The 23,923-nt window shown below is 45.5% G+C and overlaps 1 protein-coding gene across 4 annotated transcripts in view; it reads left to right on the top strand.

Annotated features, from left to right (window-relative positions):
- The window catches only part of SH2B2 (SH2B adaptor protein 2), an 880,732-nt gene that overhangs the window by 605,334 nt on the left and 251,475 nt on the right, over positions 1-23,923 (top strand). For all 4 annotated transcript variants that reach the window (XM_069614985.1, XM_069614983.1, XM_069614984.1 and 1 more), the window contains one exon: positions 12,944-13,137. In XM_069614985.1, the coding sequence (XP_069471086.1) occupies positions 12,944-13,137 (194 nt within the window). The remainder of the gene's footprint in view (positions 1-12,943; positions 13,138-23,923) is intronic.

Below are 23,923 nucleotides of genomic sequence, written 5' to 3'. Positions count from 1 at the left end.
AACAAGAAAGGAGACTTTTCACTGGGGTCAAGAAATTGCTACGTGAGCGACAAGTGCAGTACGCCATGCTATACCCAGCGAGACTAAAAATACAGTATCAGAATAAAACATACTTTTTTACATTCCCAGAGGAGGCGGCGAATTTCATTGAAACGCATATCTCTGCTCCGTCCGGGCAGCCCAGAACAGACAGAGACTCTTGAAACTCAGAAAATTACGCAACAACAAGCACGTAAACGATGAAGAATGGACTAGCGAAAGAGAAGGTCCCCCAGACGGGTGACCCACATAGGGGATGAATATGACATAGTCTGTAAAACACACTGCTGAGCACAACCCCACATATGGCAATACGAGAGTGAGTAACAATGTGGAACTGGACACAAAACAAAAGACCAAAGAATGCATGGGCACTGGAAGTCGCTACAGCCCCCCTAGTAGCAGGTGCACAAGAAGTTGATGGGTGGGAAGGGGGGAGGGATTTAACGGGCATAGTTGAAGTTGGGGGAACTATGAGGGAGGGGGGAGAGCTCAGGCTGGGTTTGTTGGGGTTTAGTTATGGGGTGAAAGGTACTAAAACAAAAAGCACACAGTTACTTAGCACTACTGTCAGTGAATATATTGTCAGAACAGTCATGCACACCATTGCATTTGCTTCATAGATAATGGCTAACCCGGGTAGAGATAACATAACCATTCTGAGCTGGAATGTGCGTGGTTTGGGATCACAGATCAAAAAAAGAAAAATACTGGCGTATATTAACAGGCAGGGCCCCAAAATAATATTACTTCAAGAAACACATTGACCAACGCAGCGCAGAAAATACTCCTCCATATGTCCGACCTAAACCTAAAGGATGCATGGAGAACAATAAATCCCTTGAAAAGGGAATATACATACTACTCCACAGTTCACCACATGCACTCGAGAATAGATCTATGGATGGTAGATAACAAAGTATTGTCATGGGTTACCGATGCACACATCTACCCGAGAACATACTCAGATCATTCACCAATACAGATAACATTGCGAATCCCTGATACAACGGTAAACGGGCCCCAATGGAAATTTAAACATGTGGCCCTCCAGGACCTGGTCTATAAAAATATGATGACAAAGCAAATAAGGGATTACTTTGAGATCAATGAGGGCTCTGTCTCTAGTTTAGCAATATTATGGCAGGCATTTAAGGTCTGCATACAAGGCAACTCAATATCCGCTGAGTGCGGAGTCCTCAAGGACATCCAGCACACACATACCCCATCTCCACACCTGAGTTCAGAGATTAAAAATAGGCTGGATGAATATAAAGATGCGGCGGATCAAGAGATCCGTTACTTCGACAAACCAGCGGCGGCATGTTGATATGGAGAGAGTGAACGCCCGGGGAGACTACAGGCCAGAACAGTAAGGGGAGAAAGGGGCCCGACAATCATACCATGCATAAAACTACCAGATGGCACAGTGACCACGGACAACAGTAAGATACAGGAAACATTTTATGAATTCTATAGGAAATTATACCCCCCCCCCTCAGTGTACTGTAACTGAGGAGGAAATGGACCATTACCTATCTCAAATACCCACAACGCTATTTGAAGGAATCCCTAGAGAACCCGATAACTGAGGCAGAAATAGCGGAGGCAATTAAAACGCTACCTAATGGGAAAGTACCTGGCACAGACGGCCTCGGGCAAAATTTTATAAAGAATTCAGTCACCTCTTGGTACCCAGACTGTATGCAGTGTGGATGGAAGCCTTGAATAAAGGGGAACTGCCCGAAACCACCAGGGAGGTGGTAATCACGTTACTGCTTAAACCAGGGAAACCCCCAGAGGAATGCGGATCGTACAGACCGCTGTCACTAATAAATACGGACGCAAAGATCTTCGCAAAAATATTGGCAACCCGATTAACACCACTGATGCCTTATATGGTACATGAAGATCAGGCAGGGTTTGTTGTGGGCAGATCCACAGCAACAAACATTAGAAGATGCCATAAAATCCTGGCCACGGTACCCCCGAAATGCTAGGTATAGCGGTATCTCTCGACATGCAAAAAGCATTTGAAACAGTCTCCTGGCCCTTTTCTATTTGGGGCATTAACAAATTATGGATTTGGTCCCCATTTCATCAAATGGATACAAATATTGTATACACAACCCTATGCCAAGATAAGAGTTAATGGCACTTTAACACACATACTGGAACTACTGCCCATTGTCACCCTTATTTTTCACCCTAGTGATAGAACCCCTAGCTGACATCCTCAGGGCACGCTATAGTCCATATGGGATTTGGTTAGAGGGCAAGCTTCAGATTATAACGCTATACGCTGATGATATTTTACTTTACCTACGGAACCCTGATCGCACATTGGGCAAGGTCCTGGTAGAAGTTAAAAGTTCGGGGACTACTCTGGACTAAGACTAAACCCCAACAAGTCAGAGATATTTCCACTAACAAAAAGCACAACAGAACCCAGGACCTACATGGACTAATATGGATCCCGACGCATATGTTGTACCTTAGAGCGCATGTAGCCAGAACGGCCCAACTGTCCCGAGCCTTAAACTACAGCACACTAGCTGACACCATGTGCGCAAAGATGAAACGCTGGGGTGCCCTCCCCATCTCAATGATGGGAAGGATAGCATTAATCAAAATGATAATATTGCCAAAACTGTTCTATTTGTTCAATACGGTGCCGGTCTGACCGGGTCGCGCTCTGTTTGCCAAAATGAAAAGCGCATTTGTGGAGTTTGTGTGGTGAGGACATTCCAGGCTGGGTTGGAGGACACTAACAGATACATATCCAAGGCGGGGGGGTTGATGGCCCCGGACTTAGAGCTCTACTACCTAGCGGCACAGGCGCATTATGCCTCTCAATGGGCCTCGAACTTTCTCAACCCAGAAAACCCACCACCTGAATTGAGGGCGCGAAAAGCAATAATAGCGGTGCACAAAATTACCAGATCAACTCCCAAACACTATCACTCCATAGCTCCCACGCAGGTAACGACCACCGCCTGGGCCAAAATAGCTGAGATATTCCAAACAGATAGGCTATATCACCCGAGTATGCCGATCTGGGGGGGACCCCCAAACGCAATTCACACTAGATGGAGAAGTGGCCATGCATTGGAGTTCTAGAGGCATCACTCAATGGCGACAATTATACCCGGATAAGCTCTTTGTAACATGGCAAGATATCAAAGATATAGTGGGAGATACTAACACACTCAAACTGCATTATATCCGACTGAGAGCTGCAGTGCAAAATGTATGTCCCACCTTTCCAAAAGAACCAGAAATAAACATGGGGCTAGGGTATATGTTTACAGGGGGGACACAAAGTCACAGCCTCTGCACTATATAAAGTTATAATTCAAACACATCCAGCGGAGACCCATGCAGCCTGGCACAAGTGGGAACAGGACCTGGGGCAACAAATAGAGGACCACGAATGGGTCCGGATATGTGAAATGACCAAACAAATATCTTGCAACTCCAGATACAAATTAATCCATTTTAAAATAATTCATAGGACATATTATACCCCAGAGAAGCTTAAACGCATCTATCCTACCGCACCGGGAACCTGTCCGAGATGCCACGCTGAAGACGCAAATATATTTTATATGCTCTGGGCATGTCTAAAGCTGAGAGACTATCGGGCCAAGGTTTGTACAGCTCTTGATGATAAGGAAGATCAGCCAGTGGGATGGACACCACGGTTGTGCCTGTTGGGCGCGGTGGGGAAAAATGAACCCGATATGGCCAAAACTCTTAAACCTGGGCCTGATGATAGCCAAAAGAGCAATACTAATGAGGTGGAAAAATGTACAACCGCTGACTAAAGCGGAATGGGACAGAGATATGACATGGACTAATGACACAGAAGAGCTAAACATAGACTCAGTACTTCCATCATCCAAACCGAGAAATATTTGGGCCAGATGTAAACAATATTTGGCTGACAAGGCAGAGCTTGAAAACTCAGGCCCAGAATCAGAGTAATTGTGTACAATGTAATGATGGCAACCTGGCTGTATGTATATGTAAGTGCGGTAACTGTGTGCAACAATAAATAAAGTTTTTTTAAAAAAAGATTGGGAGGAGAGCATGGGATTACGGGGTGGGGGGCATGGGTTTTGGAGGAATAGACGTGGGGGCATGGGTTTCAGGGGAGGGCCCCAAGTCTCTCTGTGCCCCCAGGTCCCAAAAACAGTTAAGATGGCCCTGGTTCCCAGGGACTCCTGCGCCTCTTTCCTGCTCTCCGTATATGGTCCAGTGGACTGAAAGTTCAGTATCTCATTGTTGTTAGGTGGCAGGTTTACATAGAGTGAAGCTGTATGCTGCCATCTTGGTCTGCACCCCCTGCCCATTTCTTTTTAACCTCTCGCCCATCCCTTCCTTCATAAGATCTCTACATCTTTTTTAAAGAACATTTTTTTTTTTATTTGGTTAGCTGATATAATCAACTTTTCAAATATATTTCATTTATACAATTTAAATACATATAAAACATATAATACAAGAGCAAACTCATTCTTTGTTTCTCATTTCTACCAGGCAGTTTTAAACAAAACCAGCGCAAATTAAAAGGCTCAACTAAAATATCACAAGACAGGAGAAATAACAGAAGATAATTAAATACAAGTTCTCTCATGTCATATGTTTAAGTTCATGAAGATATTGATTTAAAAAAATGGACAATAGCAATGCGAACTACTAGTTTTTTATTTGAAAACAAAAAATGCCAGATTTCATCCGGGGTTTGGCAAAATTGAGACATTGTGACAAATTTGAAATGTTTCCCTCATTTTTCCGTTAGAGCTGGACATACTACAATGCAGTGCTCAAGTGTTTCTCTTGACTCTATATTCTTACAGAATCGACAGAAATTGTCTTTAGCAAGAATAATTTTTCTCCTGGCAAGAATATCATTCGAAGGCCAAAGGTTTAGTCTAAAGCGAAGGTATAGATGTCTTAATTCAGGTGACGGGCATTTACTTAGGTAGTCTGCCATCGTACACATTCGCTTGTGACCAAACAGTGCTGAGCTGAAATCCTTATACATTAAACATTTGGAGCGATTCACAATCCAGTCGTGCTAGTAGATCTTAATTTTCGCACGGTCAGGATTGGTTAGTAACAGTTCCAAGTTAACAGATGCATCTGCCAAGGCATACAACGTGTGTCTCAGCCACATTTTTTAAAACGATTGTTGGGATACCAATAAATATTGGGCTGTAATTCCCAATGTATTAGGGGCATTGATGTTTAATAGACACTTCCTTAAGAATGCTGACATGTTCCATAGAGCATGAGCAACTTCAAAGCTATTTTAATGAGAGGGGGGTGCACTTGGATAAATTCAGATCTCTGCCTCTCTCGTATCTCAGCCATTCAGACCAACATGAGCCCAATTTAAATACATATAAAACATATAATACAAGAGCAAATTCATTCTTGGTTTCTCATTTCTAACGGGCAGTTTTAAACAAAACCAGCTCAAATTAAAAGGCTCAATTAAAATATCACAAGACAGGAGAAATAACGGAAGCAAATTAAAAGTTCTCTCATGTCATATGTTTAAGTTCATGGAAATAAAAAAATGGACAATAGAAATGCAAACTACTAGTTTTGTATTTGAAAACAAAAAATTCCAGATTTCATCCGGGGTTTGGCAAAATAGAGGCATTGTGACAAATTTGAAATGTTTCCCTTGTTTCTCATATCACAGCCATGCAGACCAACACTCTGCTAATCCGAAACCTCTCCCAACAAGACACTACCTTTGATAAAAATCACTGATTGTCTTCAGACTGTGAGTGCTGGATGACATGCATCAAACTGCTCTTAAACCGTGAGGCATCAACCTGCTCTTAAATCGTGAGAAGACAGAAATGATCATCTCAGGAAAAACGGCTCTTATACATCCCTTATAGCTGGAATACAACATTCCTCTCTCACACTTGATGCTTTGTCTTGGCATCAGAAGAATACGGACCCTTCCATGGGCCCACAGATTATTTCAGTTGCCACAGAAGCATACACAACCACACCAAGCACTCAGAATTCCTCTCCCCATTCTTTGTCTGCCCTCCGGAATACACTGCCCTTGTCTCTAAACCAGATTATGCAAATAGCTAATTGGAGGATGCTTCTGCATACCTAATCTCATCACTCCTGAGAGGCAAAAACACTCAAACTCACATTCCTCGTAACTAGGATTCTGGGAACACATTCACAAAAGTAGTGCAGGAGTTTAAAAAAATAAATACAATTTAAAACTTGCTTCACTTTAAGAAATGTACATGTCGCCTTGTTCACTAAAGTGATCTGCATTTTCTGGGTGGCAATGCTCCAGTGCAAATGATGTGCAAACAGCCCCCTTCATAAATTAGTGTTTAGAGCACACCCCCAACCATAATGTAAAATATTCTCTCAGTACCTACCTGAATGCTGAAAGTTTATTTCACAGTGACAGGCCCTTAAAGAACTAACATTGGAAAAGGTCACGAAAAAGAAACAATATTATCATCCCTCTTTGGGGGATAGAAATGCAGGTTGTAGAGGAGCGGTTCATACCTCATGCTGTTCCACTTGGGGAAAACATTTTTGAAAGAAAATCCATCCTCTCCCCAGTGATCTTTAATCTATATATGGATCCACTGGGAGCCCTCCTAGTCACACACAACATCCACATCCATCAATGTGCCGACGACATACAGCTATGCCTCAAGATCGATCCCATCAAGTACACCCACAGGCTCAAAACCTGTTTTTCGCTGATCCAGTCTTGGATGTCCAGTGCATACATGAAGCTCAACCCCTCCAAGACCAAATTCCTACTCTGCACCAGCAACACACAGACATACACACCTAGCTATCAACCATGAGCCCTGAGGGCTTCACACCCAAGCTCACCTCCTGCGCCAAGTCCCTCGTGTTCCACATCGACAAACACCTTTCCTTCAATACATACATGGCTAAGAAAACTCAGACAACTTGGTAGCAGCTCTGCCTCCTGCAGAAAGTCAAGCTCATCCTCCCTCCGGACAGATTTAGATCCACCGTTCAAGCACTGGTCCTATCCCACCTGGATGGGGGCAATGCCCTCCTCGAAGGCCACCCGCCATCCTCCCTTGTGCCCATGAGAAGTGTCCTACACGCAGCCGTATGCCTCATCAAGGGTCTATGCAGATATGACCACATCACCCCAGCCCTCATCGACCTTCACTGGCTCCCACTGCACGCACAAATCACCTTCAAGTCTTGCTGCATCATCTATATGTGGCCCTCAAGCCGCCCAGCTATCTCGCAGAGAAACTCAGCATCTCCCGCAGACAGCGCACCACCAAAAGAAAGGACATGTGCAGACTTGAAATCCGCCACTGCAAAAAGGAAAGGACAAGAAAACAAGCCTTTTCTGCTTATGCCCCAAGACTATGGCTCCTCCTCCTTGTCAGCATCAGACTCACCCCATGCTCCTACAATTCCTAAAAGAACTCAAGACCCACCTCTTCAAGGAGTCTCTACTCCTCAACACTTAGGCCATCGCGCCCCTGCGCCACCTGAGTCGCTAGGCGCCGTCCACCGCTCTCATCCCCACTACCCTTTACAGCTGTACCCCTCCTCTGTGCCCCTCTGTACCCTACCCACCGCTGTATATCTGTTCTGTTGTTACCCCTGAAAAGCACTCCGTTATGCATCTCTATAAAGAGCTCCATTGCTTTTCAAAGCTAGGTCAGTGCTCAATAAATACCATAATAATAATCATGAAGGGAGCACAAAAACCCTGTTATGCATTGTGCAGCCTCCTTAGCCTATTCAAAAAGGTGCAGGTGAATGAGTAATATTTCTGTGCTTTTTTAAAGTGCATCGCATTTGTGACTGGGATATGCTTCAAAATATAGAGAAACATCCTTTCATTTGTGCAAAGGGATCAAGCTGCTATTTTGCATGTTACTAATTTCCTTACTTCCCGTCATTCGTCTAGATCTTTCTGCAGCTTTCGACACAATGATTGTTCTATTTTCAGTCCCCTTTCTCCTCTGGGCCTATCTGGTTCTGCTCCTTCTAGTTCATCTCTGATCTCTCTTGTTCTACTTCTTGAGCTAGTGGTTCTTCCAACTCATTACTCCCGCCATTGACATTCCACAAGGCTTTGTCCTTGGTCCACTACTATTCTTGCTCTACACTATCGTTGTTTCTTCTATTAATCTTTCTTTTGGCCATGTCACAGAGCTAAGTCGAATCCGCAAAATGACCACCTCCAAAAGCTACAGTTTAGTACACTTTTATTGGGGTTTTTGCAATACTTGGGTAATGTAAAAGAGGCCAGTCTCTTTTCACAGAAACAAAAAATGGGAGGATGTCATCTTATCCAGTGCTGCAACAGGTCCCTTTAGTAATTAAGAATAGATGTGAAATGTCCACATTCTGCCACTCACTCTCTCGCTATGGTGCACCTTTCCTTGCTAGTCTGTTTTCTGATGATAGTTGGACACAACCCTCTCTCTTTGCATCAGAATTGGTAGCCGTGTTGGACTTTAGCCATGAAACTGAGGTAAAGTCAGAGCTTTTCAGCCCCCTTGAACTGTTGGCAACTGGGGTGGGGGGGGTCCTTTTGCCTACTTTCCACAGGCCTTGGTCCCTTGTCCTGCTGCCTATCTGTCCTAGGAGTCTAGCCCTACCACCTTCTAAATGCCTGTCCTTGTCCCCTTTACATTCCTCTCTAATGGAGGTCGCCTGGTTATGGTGCTTCAGAGGCAGTACTGACAAACGAAGCCAGCCTCACACCAGGGTGCTGATCATTATAATGCCTTTGAAGCAGACACGCTAGGGAACTGGTGGAGTTAGGTTAGACTTGCCAGAGTGTGAAGGTAGGCCTTGAGAGGGCTTACACTATCTTGCTTTCTGTTAGGGTGCTCTTCACTTTTCCTGTATTCCCACCATCCCCCTGCAAGCAAGGCACTCTGGGTGTGATGTTATAAGGCAAATGGCTTTTGTTACAAGAACAGGTATTGGACCCTTTACAGCAGGCTTGAACCATCCCTAATTCTTTCATTGCATCTTTGCACCATCAAGTGAAGGATACACCTTTTTAGCTCTGTCGGGAGTGCATTCCATTCAAAAGCCAGCCTCATTCAAAGGAGGTGAAGGATCCACTGCAGCTGCAAGCCAAGTTCCCTGAAAGCGGTGTGCAGAACAGAAATACACACCTTGTCCCTGGAGACACTGGATTTGGAATCCCAGCAACCCATAATCCAAAGAACAGCCCTGGGCACGGATTCCCGCATTGAACCACTTGTGAGCTACACTGCCCAGGACATGGCCTGCCTGCAAAACCTTCTTCTTAAATGTTTTGAGAGCATGTGGTTTAGTTTGGCTGTCCTAATGGGAACCATTGGGACATGAGCCTTTTCAGCCTTACTCTTACACACCCTCACTTACACTCTCTCGCTCTCACTCGTGCACTTTTGACTGGCTGATCTAGCAAAAGAAAACTGAAAACGTAGATACAATTCTAATTGATTTTACAGCCTCTAATTGTTTACTAACTTGGAATCCTCAGAAAGCACACAGAGCATGAAACATGTGCAAGCTCTTTACTTACAAAATAAAAAGCTCTATGTCACTATCAAGAGTTTTTACTGACTGAAATAATGGGAACTGATAACAGCTACGGAGTTCCATGACACTTGTACGATTAATTGTTTATATCAAGAGGCCGTGAAAATGGCTGAACAGTGATTCTCGATTGTGAATATCTGGCACAGCTGTAAAACAGTTTAAATCTAGTGTGTAAAATTAACAATATGTAGTAATTCCTCATTTGCTTAGGATCTGTTCCATGCCTTACATAACATAAAGGAACCTTCCTACTGGACATTTTTGCCTAAAAACTCCCTGAGCTAACATGATACCTGTCTCCCTTTCCTTCCCGCTTGCCACTCAAACCAAGACTCGCTACATAACACTGCTCCCGCCCATCTCTGTTTCTCGTTTGTTTCTTATATTCCCTGTATTCTGTATTTTTTGTCTCACATTGTAACTAGCGCCTAGATACCCAAGGGTTCAGTGCGCTGCAACAAATGCAAAAATAAATAAATAAATAAATATGCATCCATCGAAATTCCAGTTCAGGGATAATGTGCCTTTTTAAAGCAGAGTTAATGTTCACAGGCATCCGGCATAGGGGTGCCAGCCAATCCGAGTACTGGAACGCTAGGCTGAATCCCCTGGTATAAGCCTGTGTTCTAGGACAGCTGATCGCTGCTTCCCCGAACGCCACAGTGCAGTCTCTCCTACAGTTCTCATGCCAGGCACCGTGAACCCTCTCTCAATTTACCAATTCTGCTCTGTCCAATTGCTGGCACTTCCTCCCTCTGACGCACTCCACCACCAGGAATAGCAAGACGAGACATGCACCTGAGCCCCCTCTTACCTATTCATGGTGGCTCTCTTTAAACAATCTGATCTCTCCTTGGATGCATGGATCACCCACAGTGTGTGCCCATTCATGAAATTTAGCATACTTATTTACATTTTATTTTTAATGAAACACTTTCAGTACCTGCCACAACAAGCCGGTCAGTGTATCACGTTACTGGCCTAAGCCCTCGCAGAGGTACTCGCTTGGTTCTAGAGGCCTGTTACCACCAATGCCCGTCCCAGAACATGGGGCTTAATGCTAATTGTGAATATATTTTTATATTTTAAAAGCAATAAACAATGTAGTACAGAATCCATTACTATTGTAACACAATTTTGAATTCTAATAGCCATATCTAATATTTAAAAGCCCTTTCCTGTGCAAACTCATGGAGAAATTGGCTATCTCTCAGCTCACCCTCTTCACAGAATCGGCTGGTTGCCTCTGCGACCATCAGTCTGGCTTTAGAGCATCCAGAGGCGCGGAAACTGCTCGTCTGAACACCTGTGAAGACCTGTTCTAAACTCTTGACACCAACACTCCCTCAGTCCTGCCTCTTCTTGACCTCTCCTCTGCTTTTGACACAGGAAACCACAACATCCTGATTGCACGTCTCCGTGACACCCTGTGAATAAGAGGTCATACTCTGTCGTGGTTAACCTCCTTCCTTTCTGACCGCCCATCTCTCTACCATCACTCCTTCATCCTGTGGCATTCCTCAGGGTTCAAATTTATCCCCCTGGTTCTTCAATGTCTACATGGCTGCCCTGGCACGTGTGATTGCCTCTGTCACCTCTAACTTCCAGTGTTATGCCGGGGACACGCAACTCTCCTTCCGGCTACCCTCAGCCACCTCCTCTACCTCGTTCATATCTGACTGTCTGCAATTCAGTCATGGTGTTCTGCAAACAACCTCTGCCTCAACAGCAGTAAGACTGAGATTGTACGCATTGGGACTCCTGCTCCCGATTTCCCACTCTGGCCGGCCTTCCTAGGCCCTGCGCCCGCATCCACCTGCGAGGCAAAAAACCTTGAGGTCATTTCTCCACTCTCTCTTTCTCCACTCCCATTTCAGATATTTCTAAAAAGTCCAACTACCAGCTGCACGTCCTCCGAGGTACTCTTCCTTTTCTCACCTTCGCCCAGCGACTCACTGTCTCCAGAGCCCTGGTTCTCTCAAGGCTGGTCTACTGCAACAGCCTCTTTCTCAACTTCCCTGCCTCTGCTTGGCACCTTCTGCAAATAATCCAGAACAGAACTGCAAGACTTATCCTCTGCCTCAAGCCCAGGGACTGCATCTCTCAGGCACTGAAATCCCTCCACAGGCTCTGCGTGGCTGCAAGGATCAAGTTCAAGACCCTCTGCATTGTCCACCTGGCTTTCTGGGGCCTGAGACCTACCTATCTGCAACAATGCCTACTTAAATACTGTCCTTCACGAGCCCTCGGCTCATCTACCTCCAACCTTCTGCGAGTGACCCGGTCCTCCAAGCAGTGATTTAGAGAGAGATCTTTATCCTCAGCTGAGACCTCCCTCTGGAATAGCCTCCCTGCCACCCTCCGTCTTGCGCCTGATCTCCTTAAGTTTCGGAAACGACTTAAGACATTACTTGTATCCTCTTCCTTCTCTCTCCCTCTACCCTGCTAACCTCTCTCTCCGCTGTATCCCTCTCTCCCTCCTTTCCCACACAGCTTGCTGACTGGCAGCCGGGTGCACCTCAGAGTCTCACAGGTCCCTGGTACCCTCACCGCTCCTCTCACACTAGCCTATGGGCCTGCACTTTCCTCATCGCTACTGCACTTGATCAATGAACCCGTGAGAGTGGCATCTCAGCACTTACCCCAGCTTCTGACTGACTGGTAGCACTTGGACTCCCCACCCACCTTGCACTTGATCTCCCCCTCTCTCCTGTACCGTCTGTGCACTTGCAGGTCTGAATGTACTATGCCTTGAAGATTGTCTCTCTATCTTCCCTGTCTCCCTTCCTTGCATGGTGGCCCCATAATGCACTTGGAAAAACTGCAGAATCGTCGTCAGACCTATTTGCTGTTATCTACACAGTTAATTGTATTATATGCACTTACTCTGCCTGTGCAGACTTGTATCGTTAAGAAATTCAAGGGCTCTGAATGACTTTTTTTTCCCCCTGTTCCCTCCCTCCTTGAGCGCTTTGAAACACTTGCCTTGTGTATAGGTGCTTTACAAATAAACCATACCATACCAGTTGGTCGTTTAAAAGGTAATCTTCCTTCCTTATTTGAATGCTTAATTTACATTGGCAAATTGAATATGGTGAAGCTGGCATGGCTGCAATGGGAAATTATTTGGTCAGCCATCCCAATTTACAAAGCTATATCATGCCGTGTACAGGCATTTGAATCTGAGGAGGCAAAATACCTTGATTATTGACAAACATAACCTTAAGCATTCAGCTTGTCTCTATGTGCAACTTTTCTTCAAAATGATATTGTACCAATTTGTAATCTTCAGGTGAAGAGGGTCAAGTGGAGGCAGAGATCAACCTCGCAGATTTCCCCTGGTTTCATGGGACGCTGTCCCGCGTGAAAGCTGCCCAGCTGGTGCTGTCGGGGGGAGTGCGCAGTCACGGCGTGTTTGTTGTTCGTCAGAGTGAAACTCGGCCTGGAGAATATGTGCTGACATTTAACTTTCAAGGAAAAGCAAAGGTGAGTGTTGTTTTTTAGTCTGTCTACGCACAATAGTGCTTATCAGAGTTCCGCTTAACATGCTGCATCAGCACTTTGCCTCATCGCCATAATGGGCATCTCAAGCGTCCACTTTATCACAACTCCTGCATTGGCGGCAGCATCAATGGTCTTTCCTGGCAGCATCTGTGGTAGGCAAGATTGTATGCAGTACCCTTTGGGTGCAAAACAATAACCTTGATCTCCTGGCAATAGGGACCCAACCTTTGATATAAGTCTGAACTACACAGGTTGTTAGTGTGGCTGAGCAGCCAGTCTTATCTCAAGAGGGGTCAATGTGAGCAGTAATGTTGTGACACAGAGTTTCACAGTACAGTTATCCAAATAAACACTTCCACTCAAGGTAAATCTATTTCACAGTCAGTTGTATAAGCCTTCTTCATAAGGGAGCAATATATGTAACAATTAAAATACACTTCAAAACACACTCTCAGTTTCTCTAAATCAGATGATACCCATTGGGGATGGTACACTGAAACTTCCTACACCGTCAGGTGATTTAAATCAATGTGCACAGTGCCCTAGCTATTTATCACTGGTACATTTAGAGCAACACTGAGTTTGGTGTGAAATATAAAATAGAGGAATAAAACACAGGTTAACAAATAATTAATAAACAGGTAAGTACTTTTGAAACTATCTAATGTTCAGTAAATTAACCCTTTCCTGGGAAAAAATAAAGTACGGAGTCAAAGGTTAGAAGAGTCACTCAGGGAGCCAGGACAGTCAATGGTCATTGCACAATGTAAAGTGGAGCTGAAGATCTTCTTTGCAGGTAGTTAAAATGTCTTGCACAATGTTTTTGAAAATGTTTGTAGAACAATAGAACACTTGAAGGGCCACAAGCTGGGAGGATTGTGAGGGCAAAGCTGTAGCAACCCTGCATGGTAACCAAGACAGGTGGTCTCAACTGAGAGCAAGTAAGGCTACACAACAAGAGGTAAGTTCTCTTAGACTTTACATTACCTCTGGTTAGAAGAAATGGTTCCAGCTGGCTTCTGTTCCTGTACAGCTGTGCAGATCCTGTTCCTGAGCCTCAGTCGTGGGGACAAAAGGGAGGACATCTATGTTCTGCAATGGGGAGGTCAGCGGCAGCAATGGGCAAACTTCAATTCAGCAGTTCTTCAGTGTTTCCTCTCCTCGCATCTGGCAGCAAATAGCAACATTGCGGTTCTCGGATACCACTTCAGACTTTCCTGGCATCTGTGGTCCAGTACTCTGTTGCGGTAGCTCAGGCTTGGTCAGCCCTGCATCAGGGAAGTCCAGAGGATCTTCCTGGCACTCGGGTCCGACTTAAAAGCAACGCACACAATCTGGTGTTGCTCTCCCTTGCACTTCGGTTCCAACAGCAGCAGCAGTGGAAGTACAGCCAGCTCCTTGAGGATGTCCAGACGGGCTTACTTTGGAGTTGATTGGTCCCACCAACTCAAAGGGAAAAGTCGCCTTGCAGGGCTTTCTAGTCGAGGCAAATTCGGAGCTTCACCACAGCAGAAGGGCTTCACTGGGCAAACCAACGGTCCAGGAGTTGCAGCAGGCGTCTCTTCCAAGTAGTTGTTCGGATTCCTTCGTCTAGTAGTCGACTCTGCTTTCCAAGCCAAAATGCCTCACCTTTATGCAGGTTTCTCCCATTCATTCCAGCCTAGCTGGAAATCGCACAGCAGGGTGGCTGCCCTGGCCGGACAGCCAGCTGGCCAATCACCTTTTGTGTGCATTCCTGTAACCAAGGGGATTAGGCACAGGGAGTTTCAGGCACCCCCTCACTTCCTGCCAGACATACTGGAGCCAGAGGCGGGCTTCACTCGTGAATCCCGCCAAAGGCAAAACGAACAAAGGGACCAAACCTGGTTTTGCACGCAGAGTAAATCTCAAGAAGGACCTTTCCAACAAGAAATGTCAAAAAAAGAAGACCATGGCCATTTTGACGAAAGGGGCACCCATAGGTTCCTTACTGCAGCTGCGAACGCAGCCCGCGGTAAAAACGCACAATGGTAGTAAAAAGTAAACCTCTGCCACCAGCCATTAATTGGAGAAAGGGTAACATAAAAATGTTACATGATAAACTAGACAAAGGGGATACTAAGTAACCCCTCCAGCACCCTATTGTAAGATAGTGTGTGCTGGGTGTAGAGAATTACAAAATGTAAGTAAAGTCAATTTCACTTCACTGCTCTTGGAAACAGTAGTTTCACCAAGAGAAGGTATTTAAACCTTGGGGAATTCTAAGAGACTTCCTTGTGCCATTGCACTGAAGGTGCTGTGTGAAACAACGTAAAAATGATGCCTATGGAGTTTGTCAGACTCCAAAGTCAAAAGAAACGCAGAGAATAAATCACATTAAAATTATATGAAAGATAAAAAGTCCTAAAGTCCAGCAAAAAGAGCTGGGGATCTCTAAGGTAGAAGGCAATTGGCGCATTTTTGAGAATTCTTGCCCACCCGCCCCCAAATTAAGGGACATGAGGATTTAATCCACTCCTGGATGAATCTCTTTAATCTAGTTGGTCATACTTTCTGGAGAGACCATCAGTATTTTGGTGATTACATCCTGACCTAGGTTCTCAAACCCCTGAATGCTGATTGACTATCTTAACAATTTAGGATTCTCCCCTTTCATCTGCATTAACCATCTCAAAGGTTGGTGGTCTATTTGAATGACAAAAGCAGACCTTTCCAAGTATGGTCTAAACCTCTTCAAAGACCACACAATGGCAACATATTCACGTTCTATGGTTGCCCATCTTGTTTCTCAGTCCTTTAGTTTCCTACTGATGATGCAGATAAAGTGTTCCCTGCCTTTCTCATCCACCTGACTCAGAACTGCACCTATACCTGTATTGGAAGCATCAGTTTGTACAATAAAGGATTGGTTGTAGTCGGGAGCTCTCAAGACTGGAGCTTGACAAAGGGCTCTCTTAAGTCCCTCAAATGCCTTGGTGCACTCCTCATTCCACCTGACCTTCTTGGGGAATTTGGGTGAGGAGATCACATTCAAGGGAGAAACTATGGTCCCATAGTTCTCTATGAAGTTCCTATAAAAACCTGTGAGACCTAGAAAGGCTCTCACTTGGGTTTGAGTAGTAGGGGTGGCCCAGCTTGTACTTTGCTAGGCAATGGCCTTATTTCACCTCCTCCTACCTCGTGTCCAAGGTAGACCATTTTACTCTGGCAAATTTGACATTTGCTTGCCTTTATGGTCAGATGAGCCTGCTCAAGAGCCTGCAAAACATATCGGAAGTAGTCAATATGTTCATTCCAAGTAGGCCTGAACAATGCAATGTCATCCAAGTATGCCATGCAGAAGTCCTCCATCGCATTCAGAACATGATTTACCATCCTTTGGAATGTAGCAGGGGCATTCTTTAGTCCAAAAGGCATTACCTCAAACTGGTAGAGGCCTCCTGGGTGGAAAATGCAGTTTTCTCCTTGGCATGGGCTGTCAGAGCTATTTGCCAGTAGCCTGAGGTTAGGTCTAATGTACTAAGGTACTTGGCTGAACCAAGTTTATCCACCAGTTGATCTGTCCTAGGTAAAGGATGTGCATCAGTCATGGTGACTGCATTAAGAGCTCTATAATCCACACAGAATCTCAACTCCTTGGATCCTGTCTTTGGCACCAGTACAGCAGGACTAGCCCATGGATTTGTAGATGGCTCTATTAACCGGAGATCAATCATCTTCTTAACCTCTTCCTTTATGTGGGTTCTTACATGGTCTGACATTCTGTAACCCCTGCTTTTGACAGGTAAACAGTTACCAGTGAGAATATCATGCTGGCCCCAAGGGGTCAAGCCTGGTGTCAATGAAAACAGGGAGGCAAATTGATTTAACAGAATTTTGCACTCCTCCTGTTGGTCCAAAGTCAGATCAGAAGAGAGATGAACTCCTTCTATTTCTCCATCTAAAGGCTGTCCCCTGAAAAGGTCAGGTAGAGGTTCACTCTCCTCCTGTCATGATGCCTGCTCCCGAGGAGCCAGGTCAGGCCCAGCGTCCCCAGAAGCAGACTTCATACTCACCAAGCAGGACCCAGCAAAGCCCTATAGGGGCTCTTTGGACCTTGTCCTGGCGCCTTTGGTGCCAGGCTCTTAAAAGGCATCTGTCCATCAGGCTCATCATGGCAGAACATATGGTAATGCTTGGGTGAACTCACCTGAGGTAGACCATGCTGCATACTCACCCGAGGCAGACCATGCTGTCTGAAGCTCCAAGCCAACGAAGGCTGGGGAGGAACTATTTTCTTACTCGGGTGGGGCCCGTGGAAGAACACTCACCTGAAGCTCTTCTAAGGCTATTTAAACCACGCCCGGATGGCCACACGTGCTTCGCGTTATTCTGCATCTGCAGCAGGACGCTCACCGAGTCGGCTCCTGCATCCTGGCTCCTGCCATGCCCGCCAGCACCTGGAACACCTCCAAGGAGAGAAAGGCAAACATTAGGACATTACCTACCTTCATCCAGGATCCGGATTCTTCACTCCGTCGATCCTGCAAAAGAAAGTCAAGGGTTAGAAACGCATCTCATCGCTCGCTGCAGCACCGCTTCCACTTACTTCACGTGGCGCTGTCTAGCTCTTCAGCGGTCATAGGAGACAACGGCCACATCCCAGCACCTACGGAAAAGAAAGACAATAGTTAGAAGCGCTCCGCTTCTCACGCTGCCGCGCCGCTTCCACTTACCTTCACTTGGCGCCGACAACCTTTTCAGCGCCCATAGGCGACATCGGTCGCATTCAAGACCTACGGAGAAAAAGGTCAAAACAAGGTGAGAAACAAACTAATTGCAAAAGGACAGATTACTCACCTTAAGTCTTACCTGAATTTTGTTGGGACCTCAGTTCCCTTTTCGGGTCGGAGCGGCTTTTCGGGCTTTTCCGTGCCCCGGCCCCTATGGGGAAATAAGACACACTCATTAAGGTGTCGGAGCAAACCACTACGGCACACCTTCATTAAAAGTACTCACCTGAGCTTACCTCGGCGAATCCATTCCTCCACACGGATTCCTCACCTAGTCCCTGAAAATTAAACAAAGGCCAAGGGACAAATAAGACTTGATCTTTTGAACTATATACTTATGGCAGCATTTTGGTAAAGGCAAGCAGACATCGAACCCTCGCCAAATCCGAGATCCATCGAAGTAACTGGAAATCTACGCGCCCCTGCGTCAGAAGCAGGATGGAGTGCTTGTCCATACAGAAATTAAGGTGAAAGTCTGCGGAAGGCACAGCTAGGGTTCGAAGAGGGTGAGAAGGGGAAAAAGGGGGGAATCTCACACACAATCTAGCAGACAGTTAACTCCCTTTTCCCATCTACAGAAGGATTATTCTACGGGCAAGACAGACGAGGTTTGGGGGTCCAGTCCAGTCCATCTTCCAAGCACTACGCTTTACTGTGGAAGAAGTTGTAGCAGTCCAGAACGGGTCGGCGTCTTCGTGGGAATCAGGTGAGCGTCACACCTCCTCTTGATCAGATGCTAGGAGTAAAGCTCCCATTTCTGATCTGGATACATATGCCTTTAGGCGGTTGGTGTGAAAGATCCTGAGGGCCTCCTTGGGATTGGCCAAGTCCACTAATTAATTGACCTCCCCAAGTTTGCCCACAACCTTTAAAGGGTCCAATCCATTTGTCCTGTAAGACCCTCTGCCTTGTAGGTACCATAACTAGAATGACTAGATTCCATACCTTGTAGGTACCATAACTAGAATCAGCCATGGTGTCCTCTGGTCATGCCAATGTTTAACCAGAGCCCTGACCTGCTTTCAAGTTTTCGGAAGCGTCTGTCATCAGGTGTGTCATTCTCCTTCGGAGACATAACACAATGTCAGTGACTCTCACTGGCTTGTGGGAAGGAGCACTCCCCAACCCCTCCTTTATTAGGGCCAATGGACCTCTAACCGGATGACCATAAAGAAGCTGGAAGGGACTGAAGCCAACCCCTTCTTGAGGGACTTCTCTATAAGCAAAGAGAAGGCATGGCAGTAGAAGGTCACACTTTCTTCTAAGGGGTTCTTCTAAAGTACCTATCATGCTCTTCATAGTTCTATTGAACCTCTCCACCAACCCATGGTAGGCTGTTGAGAACTTGTAGGTCACTCCACAGTTTTTCCACATGGCTTGCATGTAGTGAGACATAAAATTGGTCCCCCTGTCTGAGATAACTTCCTTAGGAAAACCTACCCTGGTAAAAAAAATACCAAGGAGGGCCTTAACCACTGCCTGAGCAGTAACAGTTCTCATAGGTATTGCTTCAGGATACCTGGTAGCATGGGCTACCACAACCAATATAAATCGGTTGCCTGAAGATTGTGGGAGGGTCTAGGGGACCAACAATGTCAATCCCTACCCTCTCAAAAGGATCTCCCACCACTGGGAGAGGCACCAAGGGTGCCACATTCTTGGCTTCACTCTTGTCAGATGTCTGACAAGTGTGACATCTTCTACAGAATGTATCTACATCAGACCTCATCTTAGGCCAGTAGAAATAAAGGGAAATCCTTTCCTTGGTCTTCTTAAAACTTAAGTGATCAGCCAAAGGAATCACATGGGCTAACTGTAGAAACTGGTCTCTCACCTCCTGAGGCACTATGTCTTCTGTAGTCCCCTGGGGTAGACTCCATAGGCTCACTGTAAAAGAGGCCATCCTCCCAGTATAGCCTGTGCTTCCCTGGCTCTTGCCCTTCCAGCTGGGAATCTGCCTGTTGGCGAAGTCCTTCAAGAGTAGGACACTCTCTTTGACCTCTGCTGAAGTCTGTCCTACAGGGGCCACCTTCTGCAAGCAAAGTCTGCAGCTCAGGATGGTCTTTAGGATCCAGATCTCCGACAGGGGGCAGTTCTTCTTCCAGTTCTTTTTCACCAGTAACTGTTTCGCCATCGTCTGCATGGTCCTCCCACTTAGTCTCAGCTGGTGGAGGGGTCACAAGTGTGACCTTGGACTGTCCTCTTGGGGATGTCCTTGTTTTGTGCAGAGGGGTGATACTTTTCCTTCTTCCTGAGACCTTGGTTTTACCCTTTCTCTCTTTCTTCTTGGAGTTAGAAGTTTGTTCTTCCTGTGGACCTGGTGTTATAGGTACCTCTGTAACAACCCATTGAAAGTCATCTAAAGGTAGCTCTCTGGCCTTCCTAGTCTCCTCCTGCTTCCTTTTACTGGGAGGCCTGGGGATGCTTGATACAACTCCCAGAGCGTTTAAGCCATTCCCCAACAGGACTCTTCCATGCACCTCATTCTGTACACTGACTGGTATTCTTACAGTAATATTGTTGAACTGGATGAGAGCTGGTAGTATTGGAACCATCTGGATAGGGCCTCCAGCCAGCTTAGTGTGGGGCCTTTGGGTGATTTAGCAACATCCTCAGGTTTGAAAAAGGTTTCATCCACTACCATGATGCTGGTCCCAGGGTCTCTAATGGCAGGGGTCTCCTGATCATTAACAAGTACACTGTCGTAATATTTGTGTGTGCTATCTGGAATAGAGTTATACACATCTACATTCTGCTGTTCACACAGACCCAGGGACACTAAAGAAACACTGGCTGAGACTACAATGAGATCTTCAGCCAATAGATGAAAGTTTCCACTTGCCATATATACTTCTCCCTCAAGGATGAAGGCTAAGGAGGCAGTGTGGACCCCTGAAGGTTTACCCTTGCATCTGGGATCCCCTTTCCAAATGGTCAGTTGACCCACAAGCATTACATTTTCCAAATGTTTTCTGGAATGGGTGGCTTCTGCTGACCTCCCTCTGGTTTGGCACCAGAGGTTTCACTAGACTGACCTGGTTTCCCAAATGGTTTACCCTTCTTATGTTTGTGGCCCTCTTTTGGGTGGTTGGATTTAGAATTCTCTTTGTCATCTTTCTTGTGCTGCTTCCCCTCATGCTTTTTGTGAGTGGCCCCAGAATCGTTGTGAGTAGCCCTGTTGGCCACCCACACACAAGTCAGCAGCCTTTGCAAGATTCTTGGGATCAATCTCTTTTAAGTCAGCCAAATGCTGTCTCAGCTCGGCAGAGCAGGCATCAAAAATAGATTGCAACAAAAACAGATTTCTTATTCCTTCAAAGGTAGTTACTCTGTAACCCTTAACCCATTCATCTAAGCTTTTCAAACATTCACAAACCCAGGTAGCCCAAGGGGTACCATCAGTCTTATTGAGGGTCCTAAACCTCTTAAGCTACTGGGAAGGAGTTTTCCCAAATCTAGCTATCAAAGCTAATTTCACATTCTCATACTCCAATCTTTCAAGTTCCCCCACCTCCATTACAGCATCAGTTGCAACCTGGGGGAGCCTAGACAAAAGCCAAGGAATCTACTGTTTCCCTGTGAGACCCTGAATCCCATGATTGTATTCAAAAGCACTCAACCAATCCAAAATATCAAGTTTTGCATCATACATACTCAATGCTTCTTTGGGCAGGTGATGCCTCTTTGGATTGGAAGACCTAGAGGACTCTGGCATAGAAACATTTTCAAGAGACAATTTATTCATGTCAAGAGCATGTTGCATTTCTAGTTCCCAGAGTTTGATATCCTGATGTTTGGCTTCAGCTTGAGCCTGTATTCTTTTGGATTCCAATTCAAGTCTCATTGTTTCAAGAGACACATGTTCTGGACTCAGTGATGGACCTTGTTGGCTCACAGTGGACAAAGGCTAAGGCAAAAGGGCAGGCTGAGACATAGACTGGTTCCTATCCTGGGACTCCTCTCCCTCCTCTGGCTCTTCTAAGACAATACAGTTAGATTCTGAATTATCATCCTCATTATAATTTTCCACATTTTCTGAATTAGTAGGAGTTACAGGCCTACTATTCGACCTTTGGTGATCTAAAACCTTGTAATCAATTCATTTGTCTTTCCTTTAACAGGGAGATTCCTGATCCTACACATCTTTCAGGTGATCTACTGTTAGAATGATCCGGGCATTCTGCTTGAAGTTATGAAGTTATCCATATTAGACATGTTACAATTGCTATTCTAGTGGAGGTTAGCCTTGCGTAGGTTTTTAGTTGAACAAAAGTAAAGCAAACACTCTATGTAACAACTCTACAATAGATCCTCACCGCCTGCCACTAGTGTTAGGCAAGATTGTATGCAGTACCCTTTGGGTGCACTACAATAACCTTGACCTCCTAGCAATAGGGACCCAACCTTTGGTATAAGTCTGAACTACACAGGTTGGTAGTGTGGCTGAGCAGCCAGGCTTATCTCAAGAGGGGTCAATGTGAGCAGGAATGTTGTGACACAGAGGGGCTGATTCATGGAATTCGTGCGCCGAAAAACAGGGATTTGTGCGACATTCTGCCCGCAAATCCGCATTTGCTAAACTGGAATTTGCGGGCAGAATGGCGCCCAAATCCCTGTTTTTCAGAGCACACATTCCGTGAATCAGCCACAGAGTTTCACAGTACAGTTATTCAAATAAACACTTACACTCAAGGTTTCTTGATACAATTATTAATTTATTTCACAGTCAGTTGTATAAGCCTTCTTCATAAGGGAGCAATATATGTAACAATTAAAATACACTTCAAAACACACTCTTAGTTTCTCTAAATCAGATGATACCCATTGATTGCTGGTCAGATTGCACAGCGAGTAGAGCGCTCGCTTTGACATCCGTGCAAAGTCTGCTTACACAGGTTAGAATCCCGGTAGGGCCAAACTCAGCCTTTCATCCTTCCGAGGTCGATAAATGAGCACCACACACTGTGGGTAATAATAAGCAGCGCTAAGATGCCTGAGGGTTTGTAGCGCTATATAAATGCTAAATTAATATTATTATTATCATTGGTGATGGCACACAGACACTTCCTACACCCTCGGGTGACTTAAATAGCACAGGGCACTGTGGACATTGATTAATGACTGGTACATTTAGAGCAATACTGAGTTTGGTGTAAAATATAGAATAGGGGAATAAAACCCAGGTTAACAAATAATTGATAAACAGGTAAGTACTTTTGAAACCTTCCAATGTTCAGTAAATTAACCCTTTCCTGGGGAAAAGATAAAGCACAGAGTCAGAGGTACTGAGGAGCCAGGACAGCCAATGTTCATTGCACAATGTCAAGGGGAGCTGAAGATCTTCCTTGCAGGTAGGTAAAAAGTCTTGGACAATGTTTTTGAAAATGTTTGTAGAAAAATACAACACTTGATGGGCCACAAGCTGGGAGGCTTGTGAGGGCAAATCTTTAGCAACTCTGCAAGGTAACCAAGACAGGTCTCAACTGAGAGCAAGTAAGGCTACACAACAAGAGGTAAGTTCTCTGAGACTTTACAGACCTCTGGTTAGAAAAATGGTTCCAAACGGCTTCTGTTCCTATACAGCTCCTCAGATCCCGTTGTTCCTGAGTCTGTCGTTGGAACAAGAGGGAGGATGTCTGGGGACTCCTGCTCTGCAATGGGAAGGTCAGCGGCAGCAATGGGCAAACTTCAATTCACATCTGACAGCAAATAGCAACACAGCGGTTCTCGGATACCACTTCAGACTTCCTCGCATATGGGGTCCAGCACTCTGTTGAGGTGGCTCAGGCTTGGTCAGTCCTTCATCAGAGAAGTCCGGAGGGTCTTCCTGGCGTTCGTGTCTGACTTAAAAGCAATGCACACAATCTGGTGCTCCTCTCCCTGGCGCTTCGGTTCCAACAGCAGCAGCAGTGGAAGTATAGCCAGCTCCTAGAGGATGTCCAGATGGGCTTACTTAAGAGTTGATGGTCCCACTAACTCAAAGGGAGAAGTCGACCTTGCAGGGCTTCTCTAGTCGA

Source organism: Ambystoma mexicanum, chromosome 9 (genome assembly GCF_040938575.1).
Source record: "Ambystoma mexicanum isolate Mex_15411 chromosome 9, UKY_AmexF1_1, whole genome shotgun sequence".
Classification (NCBI taxonomy): domain Eukaryota; kingdom Metazoa; phylum Chordata; class Amphibia; order Caudata; family Ambystomatidae; genus Ambystoma; species Ambystoma mexicanum.
This window is presented reverse-complemented; position numbering and strand designations above follow the sequence as displayed.